This window comes from Tachyglossus aculeatus, chromosome 4 (genome assembly GCF_015852505.1).
Source record: "Tachyglossus aculeatus isolate mTacAcu1 chromosome 4, mTacAcu1.pri, whole genome shotgun sequence".
Classification (NCBI taxonomy): Eukaryota; Metazoa; Chordata; class Mammalia; order Monotremata; family Tachyglossidae; genus Tachyglossus; species Tachyglossus aculeatus.
The window spans coordinates 125084765-125098346 of record NC_052069.1 but is presented as its reverse complement, the minus strand read 5'-3'; the positions used below and the strand labels follow the sequence as shown (position 1 = coordinate 125098346).

General features: G+C 49.5%; 1 protein-coding gene and 1 non-coding gene across 2 annotated transcripts in view; one reads left to right on the top strand and one right to left on the bottom strand.

Annotated features, from left to right (window-relative positions):
• Window positions 1-13582, top strand: part of ZNF618 (zinc finger protein 618) — a 172728-nt gene that overhangs the window by 123299 nt on the left and 35847 nt on the right. Inside the window, exons 9-12 of the mRNA XM_038745692.1 lie at window positions 7210-7299; window positions 9433-9468; window positions 9550-9633; window positions 10158-10247. Of these exons, the coding sequence (XP_038601620.1) occupies window positions 7210-7299; window positions 9433-9468; window positions 9550-9633; window positions 10158-10247 (300 nt within the window). The remainder of the gene's footprint in view (window positions 1-7209; window positions 7300-9432; window positions 9469-9549; window positions 9634-10157; window positions 10248-13582) is intronic.
• LOC119927952 lies at window positions 4342-4479 on the bottom strand. The gene has a single exon (XR_005450916.1). It is a non-coding gene; the product is annotated as a small nucleolar RNA SNORA7 (small nucleolar RNA).

The window sequence follows — 13582 nt, the reverse complement described above, 5'->3', positions numbered from 1 at the left end:
TCTGCCACTTACTGGCTGTGCAACCTTAAGGAAGTTACTCAACTTCTCTGGGCCTGTTTCCTCATCTGTAAAATGGGGATTCAAAACCTGTTCTCCCTCCTACTTAGACTGTGAACCCCATGTGGGACAAAAATTGTCTCCAACCTGATTATTGTGTATCTACTTCAGCGCTTAGAACAGTGCTTGGCTCAGAGTAAGCACTAATCAAATATCACAGTCTAATGATGACAATGATGATAATGATGATGATGATGTCATATGTTCAGCAATCCCCCAGCCAGAGATGCTACATCAATGGGGCATCAAATTCTGGGTGTGGGCAAGGAACATGTCTACCAACTGTTATACTTTTAAATGCTCAGTACAGTGCTCTGCACACAGTCAACACTCAGTAAATATTGACTCAGTCAGTCGTATGTATTGAGCACTGACTATGTGCAGAGCACTGTACTAAGTGCTTGGAAAGTACAGTACAGCAATCTGATTGATTGCTATACCACTTGGAAAAACTTGAAAGCATTTATGGCATCCAACCTCTTATATGTGGCTGTAAGACCTTTAAAATGTAAGCTTGTGTGCAGGTGACATGCCTGCTCACTCTGTTGTATTGTACTCTCCCAGACGCTTATGGTGCACTGCATATAGTAAACACTCAATAAATCCCGTCAAAGATGTTGTTGATCCGGACCTAACTCCGTTTTGGAGCTGTTTAACCAGCGCCACCTAGCGGTCTTATCCACCATCGACAAGCAGGACAAGGTTCTCAGCAACAAATTCCTGGAATACCTCAGCTCACCCGTATTGAGGCAGTGTTCACAGCCTCACAACTCTCTTGAGCCAGGCATGGGAGGAGAGTGGATGACTGCAAGATACCCAAGGAGGTGCTCTGGGGAAAACTGAAAGCCTGGAGAGGAAGAATAAACTGTTTAAAGACATCTTCAAACCAAGTCAGTCAGACAGTCGTATTTATTGAGTACTTACTGTATGCAGAGCACTGTACTAACCGTTTGGGACAGTACGATATAACAATATAAGAGACACATTCCCTGCCCTCAATGATCGTACAGTCTAGAGAGGGAGACAGACATTAATATAAATAAATAAACAATGAGTCATAGAAGACAACTGTTGACAGACACCCTCCCCCTGACTCCCTTACAGCAAGAAAACCAGCCCTTCAGGCATTGTCTGGAGATGATTTGCTCTCCTTGAGTGGGGGCATTTCAAGGATCATGATAACATGAGTTGGGTTCTAGAACAGAGGCAACTCCCTCCTGCTTGGGCTGTGAGCCCCAGGTAGAACAGGGACTGTGCCCCATCTGGTCAGCTTGTATCTACTTAAAACACTTATCTACTCCAGCACTTAGAACAGTGTTTGTCATACAATAAGCACTGAACAAATACCATTAAAAAAAGATCCTGTCTAGAATAGACCATTAGCGCAGCAAGAAATTATCCTGGGCACACAACATGGAAGGGAGTGTCAGTCACACTTTGCTTTCCAGCCTTCTCACACATATGGGTAGGGTTTCAGTATCAGCAGCCACCCTTTGAGCACAAAGGACCACTAGGTTCACTTAGAAAAAAAATGGTACCTGTAAAGTTATATGTCAGGCACTGTAATAGGTGGTGGGGTAGATACAAGATCAGTGGGTTGGACACAATCCCTGTGCCACATGGGACTCAGAGTCTAATAATAATGATAATAATAATTGTGGGATTTGTTCAGCACTTACTATGTGTCAGGCACTAATGCAGGAGTAGATACAAATTTATTAGGTTGGACACAATCCCTATCCCACATGGGGCTCACAGTCTCAATCCCCATTTTACAGATGAGGTAACTGAGGCACAGAGAAGTGAAGTAACTTGCTGAAGTCACACAGCAGGCAAGTGGTGGATCCGGGATTAGAACCACCTGACTCTCAGGCCTATGCTCTATCCACTACGCCATTCTGCTCCTAAGTCAGAGGGAGGAGGATTTAATCCCCATTTTACAGATAATGTAACTGAGACTCAGAGAAGTGAAATGACTTGCCCATGGTCACCCAACAGACAGGTGGCCAAGCCGGGACTAGAACCCAGGTCCCCTGAGTCCTGACTCCCAGGCTTGTGCTTTTTCCACTAGGCCATGCTGTTTCTCTGCTCCAGGTTTATTTTAGAATTGGGTGTTAGACAGTATACTGGCCTCAGACCACCTGTCTGCCCCCACTCTAGTATTTCCCTTGCATGCAGGGGAGCTGCAGAATCTGAGGTGTGTGAGCCACATCTGAGCTGGCAAAGTTCAGTTTTATGGATAGCTAGACCTGTAGTCATTGTCCATCTGGCCTGATCCCAACATCTCTGGACCAGCCTGGCCAGTCCCAGCATCAGCCCTGGCATAGAGGCAAGGGCACTGTTAAAAGGGGATAGTGCTCACTTTGAGGAGCTGCTTTGGGCACCCACTGGCCCTAGGGAACCAGAAATCTGTGGAACCGTAGATGCAGTGGTCCTGTCCTGTCCCATCCTGCCTGCTTCCCCCACCCCATTCCAGGGGAGAGTTTCAAATATTCCCAATTTGGACCAGTTCTCTTCAGGTTCAGCCATGGTACCATAGGGTCAAATACTTGCAGGTTGGGGCCTGAGGGCCTTGTCCAGCCCGTGTAGGGCTGGCTCCAATCCATCAGTCAATGGTATTTATTGAGCTCTGTAGCAAATGTTTGGGAGAGTAGAACACAACAGAGTTGGTAGACCTGTTCCCTGCCCACAAGGAGCTTGCAGTCTACTTAACATCTACTCTAAATAGCATAGCAGATGCTCAGGGCAACTCTTCCCTCTTCTCAGGTTGGTCGAGTTTCCCTTTCCACCTGGTAACTTCCCACAGCCACCTTCATGTTGGGCAAAAACATGTTTCTGTAGCCCCCTGACTTTTCTCATCTATCCCTCAGTGTTGCTTGTCCTTCTTAGTTGGTCTGTTTGCCTCAAACATATCTAAAAGACTTCCATTTTAGTCTTGCCTTCCTTCTTTCTGTTCTGGTGCTCCTGGCTTAGCTGTCTCTTTCTTCCTTGGTTTGGAAAGACTTCCCACTTTTGGTGATCTCCAGAGCTACTCAAGTCGGTACTTCATTGATTACTCTTCCTTCTCTCATTGCATCCCTCAGGCTTCTTCCTCTCTTTCGATTTCTTTCCCCCTCACTCCCCCACTAACTCCCTTGCATAGGGCCAGGCAACTGCTTCTCTCTCTGCCCTCTCTGATTAAGGCCCTCTTCTTTCCCAAGTGCCCTTGAGACTGGGCCTGGAGCCTTGATGCCACAGCAGCCTGGAATTCAGACTGGGGAATCCCATTTCTGAGGCTTCCAGGCTGGCTGGGAGAGTTCTGGGAATTGTGCTTTAGCTTCTCCATTGTTAACCATTAGGGGGTGACCCTAAATTTATGCCATAAGCCCCTTGGGGGTAGAGATTGGTAGAAGCAATCACTTCTACCAACTCTGTTGTACTCTCCCAAATGTTTAGTATAGTGCTCTGCACCCAGTAAGTACTCAATAAATAATAATGATAATAATAATAATAGTATTTGTTAAGCGCTTACTATGTGCCAGGCACTATACTCAGCACTGGATCATTGATTTATTGATTGACCCTCTGCTCAGAGGTTGGTCTGCCCACCCACAATGGCTAGAGCCATGATGGTGTGGCAGAGAGTGAGGACTCCTGTCCAACTAAATCTAGTGTGCTAAAGGATTGATTGATTCCTGTCAGAGATTTTTTACAGATTTCAGAGCAAGAGTTAGTAGAAGCACTGAATCATATCACTGAAAGAAGATTAGTGAATTAGCTGTAGCATAGTCCAGTTCAGTGAATGGAACCCATATTAGCTTATACAAGATCGCAAACTAGAGTGTAGCTTCTCGAGGGCAGGACTCGTGACTGCCAACTCTGTGGAACTCTCCCAAGCACTTAGTGGAGTGCTGTGACAAATGAGCACTCCTCAGCCAATCATTGGTGTTTATTGAGCACTTACAGTGTGTACAGCACTGTACTAAGAACTTGGGAAAGTACAGTGGATTTGAGTTGGCAGATACAATTCTAGCACACAAAGTTTATAGTCAATAGTGGGAGGCAGACATTAAAATAAAGTCTTGTCTTATGCCGTCAAGTCATTTCCGACCCATAGCGACACCATAGACACATCTCTTCCAGAACGCCCCGCTTTCCATCAGCAATCATTCTGGTAGTGTATCCATAGAGTTTTCTTGGTAAAAATACAGAATTGGTTTACCATTGCCACCTTCTGCACAGTAAACTTGAGTCTCCACCCTTGACTCACTCCCATGCCACTGCTGCCCAGCAGGGTGAGTTATGACTTTTAGCAGATTGCCTACCACTCGCTAGCCATTTCCCAAGCTAGGAATGGAATGGCTAGGCCTCTGCTTGACTCTCCCTCCTGTAGCCAAGACTGGTAGAGTATTGGAAACTCCCCAGGTGCAATCCTGAGAGGCATAAAATAAATTACAGATAGAGAAAACAGTGAAGTCTAAGGCTATTTTTATAAGTGCTGTGGGGCTGGGGTGAGTATCAAAGTGCTTAAAGAGTACATAGCCAAGTGTGTAGTTGACACAGAGGGGAGTGTGGATAGGGAAAATGAGGTCTTAGTCAGGGAAGGCCTTTATGGAAAGATGTGATTTTAGGATGGCTTTGAATGTGGGGCTATTGGTAAACTATAAGATAAATGGGAAAAGAAGTTCCAAGCCTAAGGGAGGACATTGGGTAAGGGGTCAGCGGCGGGGTACACAAGACTGAGATACAGAGAGTAGGTTGGCGTTACAGGCTTGATTGTGCAGGCTGGGCTGTAGTAGAAGATCCTTGAGGTAAGGTAGGAGAGAGAGCACTGATTAAGTGTCATAAAGCCAATGGTAAGAAGTTTCTGTATGATGTGGAGGTGGATGGGCAACCACTGGAGGTTTTTGAGGACTGAACAGATTTTAGAAAAATGATCCGGGCAGCAGAGTGAAGTACGGACTAGAAAGGGAGAGGCAGGAGGCGGGGAGGTCAGCTAAGAGGCAGGTGCATCCAGTCCCTAATCTGGTATTTCCTTGGCTTCTCTGGGAATAGCACAAGGGAAAACTAGGGGTGAGGAAGGATACACACATAAACTCGAGCCGAAAAAGTGTTGGCACAAAGCAGCACTCCAAACTAAAACTTTGGTCTTTTGCCTTCAGCCCCATCAGCCACCATTTTCTTTCTCTTTCTGATGATGGCACTGACTTTATTCCACTGGCGTCCCAGTTTTGCCTTGCCATTGTTTTCCTTGAAGCTCCACATATTCTGACCCTTGGACACCCTAGTTCCATAAAGCAAGGCAGCCTTGAGCAAAAATCACCTTTTTCTTTTATTGTCTACTCTCCTTCTGGTAGTTGACATCCCAGCTCCCCAGGGACCCTCTTTGATGTCTCTACTCCATTTTGCTGTGATCCAGAACTCTTTATCTTGCCACCCAAACCCTGTTCTCCCCCGTCTTTCCCACCACTGTAGACTGTAGACAAAACCACTATCATCCCTATCTCAGAACCTCAATTCTCTAGACTGTAAGCTTCTTGAGGGTAGGGAATGTGTCTGCTAGTTCTGTTATATTGTGCTCTCCCAAACACTTACTACAGTGCTGTGCATATAGTAAGTGTTCAATAAATGATTGATTGAATTGATCTCTTTAAATCATTAAGAGGATAATCTGGCTGGTCATGTTGGAATCATTGGGGCCGGGTCATGTCTGTTTCCTTCCACTGATGGAGTGAAGCAGTACCAGGTCCGGTTCTGCTTAAATTATGAGAAGCACCGAGGCTTAGTGGAAAGAACACAGGCTTGGGAGTCAGAGAATGAGGGTTCTAACCCCGGCTCCCCCACTTGTCTGCTGTGTGACCTTGGGCAAGCCACTTCACTTCTCTGTGCCTCAGTTACCTCATCTGTAAAATGGGAATTAAGACTGAGCCCCACGTGGGACAACCTGATTACCTTGTATCTACCCCAGTGCTTAGAACAGTGCTTTCAAATAGTACCACTTAACAGAAACCATAATCAGTATTATTATTATTGCTTAATATGTGCTACCCAGCCATGAGAGCAGGTGTCAAAATACAATTCCAGTTTTCCAGGGAACTTCTTCCACTCAACAGTCTGAGAAGAACTTTTGAGGTGTTTGATGTGGTGCTAGCAGAGAGGAAGAGGTGGACTCAGAAGAAGCATCAGAAGAAAGGCGCATCCATTTATACACATTTCTGTTCTGTAAAATTGAATCTGAGGCGGGTCCCTCTCTGGGATCCAGATAGGTCTGAGAGAACACAATATCACCCCACCCTCTCCTGTGTTTTATCATGATTCAGAGACCTGCACAGATGATACCTTATACCATTCTTCCTCATGTCCCCTTCTTCTGATGATTTGTTCAGAGCCATCTCTGCATTCAGGTTTCTCTCCATTCCCCACCTTTCCCCAGCAGGATCACTAGAGAGGGGTGGTCTTTCCCTGCATCCAAGGGGAACTGAGGCTCAGAGAGGGGTGGGAGTAATTTGTTCTCAGGTAAAAGAGAGCTTGGTAGAGAGGGCCCCACTCCATGCACACTGCTGAGCCTCCAACCATGAGCAAATCCCATCCATCCAGCTTGACTTTCATCTGCTTGGAATCTTCCACTGGCTTCATTGTCATATCTGGAAGCTGAAATGAAATGATGCAGACACTGGGTCCCGTCTCTTCTCCACTGGTAGCCCTCAGGAGCAGGAGGGAGGGCTGCCACCAACCCAGGCATTAGAGTGGTGCCCTTCCTGGCTCAAGGTCAACTGGGGATCAAGCCAACGTTTGGGTGGGCCAGTGCTGGCTACTCAGCCAGAGGTCTGCTGTTGTCCCCAGCTCACCTGGCAGAGGTGAGCCCAGGGACAGGGGTGGGCAGCTACAGGGAGTCAGGGCTTGGGGGAAAAATAGAGCCCATGCAGGCTTTGGCCTCCTTCCATTCTCCATTTTGCACTTGGAGCTCTGGTTGATTGATTATTAATTAATTGATTGTTTGGTCATCCTTGGGGGTGTCACTCAGAGGACAAAGGGTCTCCACCTTCTCCCTTGAGCAGTGAGCCCAACCCTAGCCACTGTTCCAGCTCCAGCAGTGGTCTTGGGAGGGTTAGGAGGTCTGCGCACCTTTTCTTTCTGTAACTAAGAGTGTTGTTCCATATGTTTATCCCACAGACAATTTCAGGTACACGTGTGACATCTGTGGGAAGAAGTATAAATATTACAGCTGCTTCCAGGAGCACCGAGACCTACATGCTGTGGATGGTGAGTCCTGGGGCCATCATGCCTGGACCGGGAAGGCTGAGGGGGACTTGGGACTTGGGGTAAGCCTGTAGATGGGCCAGACTGGGATCTGACTCCAGGGTGGCTGGGGCTGGCCCACTCTTGCTGGCAGGGGGACTGCACTGCTTGAACATCCCACCTGATACCCCCGCATTAGTCAGTCAATCAGTGATACTCTCCTACTACAATCCAGCCCTCACACTTAGCTCCTCAAATGCTAAACTTCTCGCTGTGCCTTGATCTTGACTATCTCGCTGCTGACCTCTCGCCCACATTGTTCCTCTGGCCTGGAAGGCCCTCCCTCCTCAAATCTGACAGACAATTACACTCCCACCTTCAAAGTCTTATTGAGGGAACATCTCTAACAGGCCTTCCCTAACTAAACAGCTCCTTTTCCTCTTCTCCCACTCCCTTCTGTAGCTCCCTGACTTGCTCTCTTTGTTCATCCTCTCATCATCCCCACTGCACTTAAGAACATATCCATAATTATTCTTTTTTCATAATGTCTGTCTCCTCCTGTCTAGACTGTAAGCTTGTTGTGGGCAGGGAAGGTGTATGTTTATTGTTTTATTATACTCTCCTGAGAGCTCAGTACAGTGCTATGCACACATTAAGCGCTAAATAAGTGCAATTGAAAGAATGCATTTATTGAGCACTTATAGTGTACAGAGCACTGTACTAAATGCTCCTCCCTGATGCATGGGGTCTTGGGGGTACCAGGCAGTAGCAGCTGCAGGTGTGCGTATGCACGTTCTCTGTCCTGTTATCCAGGGCCTTGTTTACTGATAGCCCTAGGAGGGCTTTTTTTGTGGGCTTTATCTCCAAGCAAAGGGAGGACCCCATGGCTGGGGTCATGCAGGATTGGGCAGGGGCTCCTGTGGTGGGAACCGGGTAGCCCTTCATTGGGCCATTCAGGGAAGGGGGATGAGGGGTTCCCTGTAGCCTCGCCCTTGCTCTTCAGAGGGGCCTGATCTGTTAACTCTGGAGAGATTCCATCTTCTCTAGCCCTTACTCCTGGCCCAGCTGAGCCTGCTGGCTCCCAGAAGGCCATTGCCTTTAACAGAGAAAGTTCAAGTCCTCTCCCCAGGTCAGTTGGGGGAGTACAATAAAACAATAAACAGACATCTTCCCTGCCCACAATAAGCTTACAGTCTAGAGAGGAAGAGACAGACATTAATAAAAAAGAATAAATTATGAATATGTTCAGTGCTTTGCACACAGTAAGTGCCCAATAAATGCTATCATTATATGTTCATAAGTGCTGTGGGGCTAATGGGAGGATGAACAAAGAGAGCAAGTGGTAATTACTAAGTGCTTCCTGTGCATAGAGCACTATACTAAGCCCTCATTCATTCATTCATTCAATCATATTTATTGAGCACTTACTGTGTGCAGAGCACTGTACTAAGCACTTGGGAAGTACAAGTTGGCAACATATAGAGACGGTCCCTACCCAACAGTGGGCTCACAGTCTAGAAGGGGGAGACAGACAACAAAACAAAACATATTAACAAAATAAAATAAATAGAATAGTAAATATGTACAAGTAAAATAAATAGAGTAATAAATATGTACAAACATATATACAGGTGCTGTGGGGAGGGGAAGGAGGTAAGGCAGGGGGGATGGGGAGGGGGAGAGGAAGGAGGGGGCTCAGTCTGGGAAGGCCTCTTGGAGGAGGTGAGCTCTCAGTAGGGCTTTGAAGGGAAGAGTAGAGTATGATGCAATAGAGCTGGTAGAGAGATAGTCTGGAGATGGAAGACATACGTTAAAATAAATGACAAGTAGGGGAAATGGCAGAGGATAAGGATATGTTATTAAGGGCTGTGGGGCAGAGGGAGGGGTGAACATTCAAGTCCATAAGGGGTACAAACCCAAGTACATAGGTGACACAGAAGGAAGGGTGAATAGTGTGGGGAGAGGAGAGGTAGTCAGGGAAGGCTTTTTGGAGGAGATGTGATTTTAGTCTGGCTTTGAAAATGGGGCTAATGGTGGTCTGTCAGATGTGAAGGGGGAGGGAGTTCCAGACTCCAGGCAGGTGGTGAATCAGGGCTGGATGACTGAATTTCATCTTGTTTCTCTCCCCGGTGACTGCTGCATCCTGCGTGGGCTCAGTGTTTAGTGTTGAAGGGGCTCCGGAGAACCGGACAGGTGAGCAGTGGGCCCTAGCATCCCCCGGCCTGGGAGGGGTCCTCTGGGGCTAGCAGCTGAATGCCTCCTGTTCTCCCACAGACCCTTTTGAGCAGCCCGTCTCAGCCACCGCCACTGAAGAGGTGAAGGAGGAACCGCCAGAACCGTTCCAGAAAATCGGGCCAAGTATGCTCCCTGGGCAATGCGGCGGGGCTGGAGATGTCACTCTGAGGCATGGCCACAGGGAACGCTGCACTCTGGTCTAGTGATCAGAGCAGGGGCAGGAACCAGAGAACAGTACTGCCTTCCCCCAAGGGGCAGAGCTCAGGTCTGGGACTCAGAGCACTTCTAAACACTAATTCCCTCCCCACTCTAACTTGCCCTTTGACTCTGGGGCTCAGTCCCCTTAGCAACTGGATGAGGGGACAGGATGGTCAGGCCTGTCACACTCAGTTAATCAATCCACTGTATTTATTGGTCTTTTATTTTGTGCAGAGCTCTGTACTAAGTTCTGGGGAGAGCCTGAAGAAGAGGGAACCCTCTGAGTCTTGGGGACGGGAGGGAGACAGGGGTGGATCATGTCTTGGGTGTGATTCCCCTGACTCGGACCTCCGAAGCTCCCCAACCTGGTCAGATTCGGCTCCCCGAAACTTGTGGGTGTTGCTGGATCCGGGCAGGGTACCTAATCTAGCTCTACCTCTCCCTTCCAGAGACAGGCAACTACACCTGTGAGTTCTGCGGCAAGCAGTACAAGTATTACACTCCCTACCAGGAGCATGTGGCCCTGCACGCACCAATCAGTAAGTTGTTCAGGGGATCGGGGGAACTGAGGATCTGGGAAGCATGGCTAATGGTTGCCCTGGGTAAGGAGTAACCATGGCTGGCTGTGGGGCCGACCTCAGCCAACATCACGACCAGGCAGTTGGGGTAAAATGGAGCCGGCCCTTCCTTAGCGGCCTGACCCCTTCGCTGAGAGCCTTCCTACAGCGTTCTTTGACTGCCCCAGGGCTTCCCAGGCCAGGTTCATCAGGTGCTCTGTTGGAGGGGTGGAACCCTCTGACACCAGCTGTGTGGTTACTGCCCCATGCATCGAGCACAGGTTGCTGTTTCCAGCCAATCCCCCAAGACCTCCAACGAGACTCCTCTAGCTAGACTCCTGAAAAAGGCTCTGCCAACTACCCCCCGTGTACAAGGCCTGTGTGAACTGTCCCCTCTGTCTTCTGCTCCCCCTCAAAAGGCTTCTCTAGTTCTCTCACATGAGCCCCCTGTATTCCTCTCAAATCAGGCCCCTCTATCTAGTCTCCTCGATTGAGGCCCCTTTAATTAGTTCCCGCAGATGGATTCCCTCTTTTTTTATGATATTTGTTAACCACTTACTGTGTGCCAGGCACTGTACTAAGCAATGGGGTAGAAGCAACTTAATCAGATGGCACACAGTCCATGTCCCACATGGGGCTCCCAATCTTAATCCCCATTTTACAGATGAGGTAACTGAGGCACAGAGACATTAAGTGACTTGCCCAAGGTCACACAGCAAACAAGTGGTGGAGCCAGGATTGGTACTCAGGTCCTCTGACTCCCAGGCCTGTGAGAGTCTTTCCACTAGGCCACACTGCTTCTGTCTGACCTGTGTCCTTCAATCAGTGTCTCCCCTCAGTGCCCTTCACATGGTCACTCCCCTTTGATGAGGCCCCTTAGACAAGGTCTCCGTAGAACACTTGGCTGCCTTGATTGTGACTAGAATCTGCACCTCAGCTGTGGACATTTTAATGAGGGGCTAGGACCCTGTTCGATTCCAATCCTTAAACAAGAGACTCAGAAAGTGCTTCTGTTTTGCCTTTTTATGGCAGCCTGGGAGTGAGGCCCCTCTTGGGTGGGATGCTGGCCCATGTTGGGGAGAAGAGTCGGGTCACTAGACCATCAAATCCCCAAGGTGTCCCCATCTCTGACAGGCCAGCCTCGGGTGAGGAACCGAACACTGCATTCCTCCCTTGCATCTGTCTGACCATTCTACTCTAGGAGTTTCTCAGCCTCAAGGGGCCTTTGTACTTCCATGTTTGGAAAATCTGTCCATTTCTCTTCTGAAAAGATTCCTGATGATTTTTGTCGTTCTCTGACTGCCATGCTTCTGGGTTGGTGTGAGTCACAGGACTGCTAGAGGGGAAGACATGGGCAATTTCTCTTTAAGGCCAAGTTGGGGTCAATTTCTTTTGGGCCTAGTGGCCCAGCTGACCATATCGTGGCAAGAGAAAGGAGAAAATGTGGCTGCTCTACCCCGGGATTTTTTGAAAGATGGTCAGATTTAGGGGTTCTTTTGCTGGGACCTTTTCTCTGTGATTCAGGGAAGCCGTAGTGACTGGGTGCATACATGGTCCCAGGATCTGGGCAGGGAGATCAGGGACCTTTCCCTCTGTGCCCTACCACCCTGAACTCCCAGAGTGTCTGCCCCCTACATTCCCAATCTCCCCAGAACTGCTTTCCCTCCGAATTGCAGGAACCCTGACTGGAGTGGGCCTCCTTGTGGCTGTCTTCTCCCCGAGAGGTGGCTCCCCAGGAATCTAGAGCTTGATCTCTGAGGTGGCAGCCTAGTGTACACCTCCCCATCTTGGCCCCTAGATGTACACTGCCCTGGGAGGGGCAGGGGTGCAACCTGCCAGGCAGTCCCCTATAGCCATTCTTGGCATTTGCTCAGCTCTGGGAGCCTTGAAGAGACATCCCTTTATATCCTGGGTCCTCACTACTTCCGCTTCACTTCCCCTCCAAGTTTGACTGTGCCTAGGGGACCCCTGCCCCTGTCACTAAGATCTTGGACTTGGTGTTGGCCTGTAGTCTGGTACCTTGTTCTAAGACAGCCCAGGGATGAGGCACAGGAATGGAAGGGGTAGTAAAGTCTGAGGGACTGTAGTCCCTCTCTCTGTGGGGTTTGGGGGCAGGGTGACTTGCTGTAAGGGCTTATTAGATGTCACTGTGGTTGGATGGTGGCTCTGGATCCTGCTGGAGGGGCATGGGAGAAGGTGCCCAGCTTTCAGGCTCAGGGGTTGGGGGAAGGTAGCATCGAGGGCAGCTATGTCTTGCCTGGGCCATTGAAACATGGAGTAGGGTGAGGAGGGGCGAGGGACTACTGTTCACTGTCTCAGGTCAGTGGAGCCAATTTTGGTGCCCTCTGTGGCAGTGAGTTTTCTGGCTGCCCAGGCAGGGTCCTGCCAATTGTGGGGCCCAGGATCCAGGAATTCCTAATGCTGGAGACTGCCCAGTTGGACTTCCTCACTGGGATGCAGGCCAGCAGAACCCTTTCCCGCCCTTGCTGACCAGACTGGAGAGGCTGCTTGCATTGGGCTGCCCTAAGGGAGCTTCTTTGATGGCCAGGCAAAGCCTGTGGAGGAGGTGGCCTGGGAATCAGATTTGGGTTTTCTTGCCCTCCTTGGAGCAGGGATTCCCATTCCTCCACTTCTCCTCCCACAGCCCCTCGCACCCTCTCCTGACTAGATCTGGCCCCCAGTGCCTACTCCCTTCCTGTGACCCTTGGTCTGCTGCTCCCAAGTGTCCTGTCATGTTACTTGTCCCTCCCACCAACTGAAAAAGGGGTAAGCCCACCACCGTCTCCTTGATCCGGCTGTTGTGGGCTAGGGGCAGCTCAGAAGGCAACCATCTTCCACCCAATGACCTTTAAACCCCAGGTGTCAGAGCCAGGGAGAGATGGCTGGCAGAGGAAGGTGGCCTGTGATAGAGGGCCCTCAGCCCACATTGGCCCTAAGAAACTGGTGACCGCCTGTGGCAGGGACGGTTAACACTGACTCAGCTTTCTTTGCCTGCCAGAAGTGGAGTGCTAGACTCCTCCAGAGAATGGGAGGGGAACTGGCTCTAGGCCCCTGAGCCTGGGCTGGGCCATCTGGAGCCAGGGGGTTGGTGTACAGGTGGGGAGGAGAGGGGACTTTGTGCGTCTCTTTGGGAGGCTTTCTATCCCTTGAGCCTCCCAGCCTGGGGTCTGTGGTCTCAGACCTGTGCAGTCAGGGGCCTGCACGCCAAACCAGAGCCATAGGCAGAGTTGAGGGCCCATTGCCTGGTGAGTGACCATTTTGCTGTTGCCGTTGTTGGGCTTATCTCAAGACCCAGGTCTTGTCCCAGGTCAGATGAT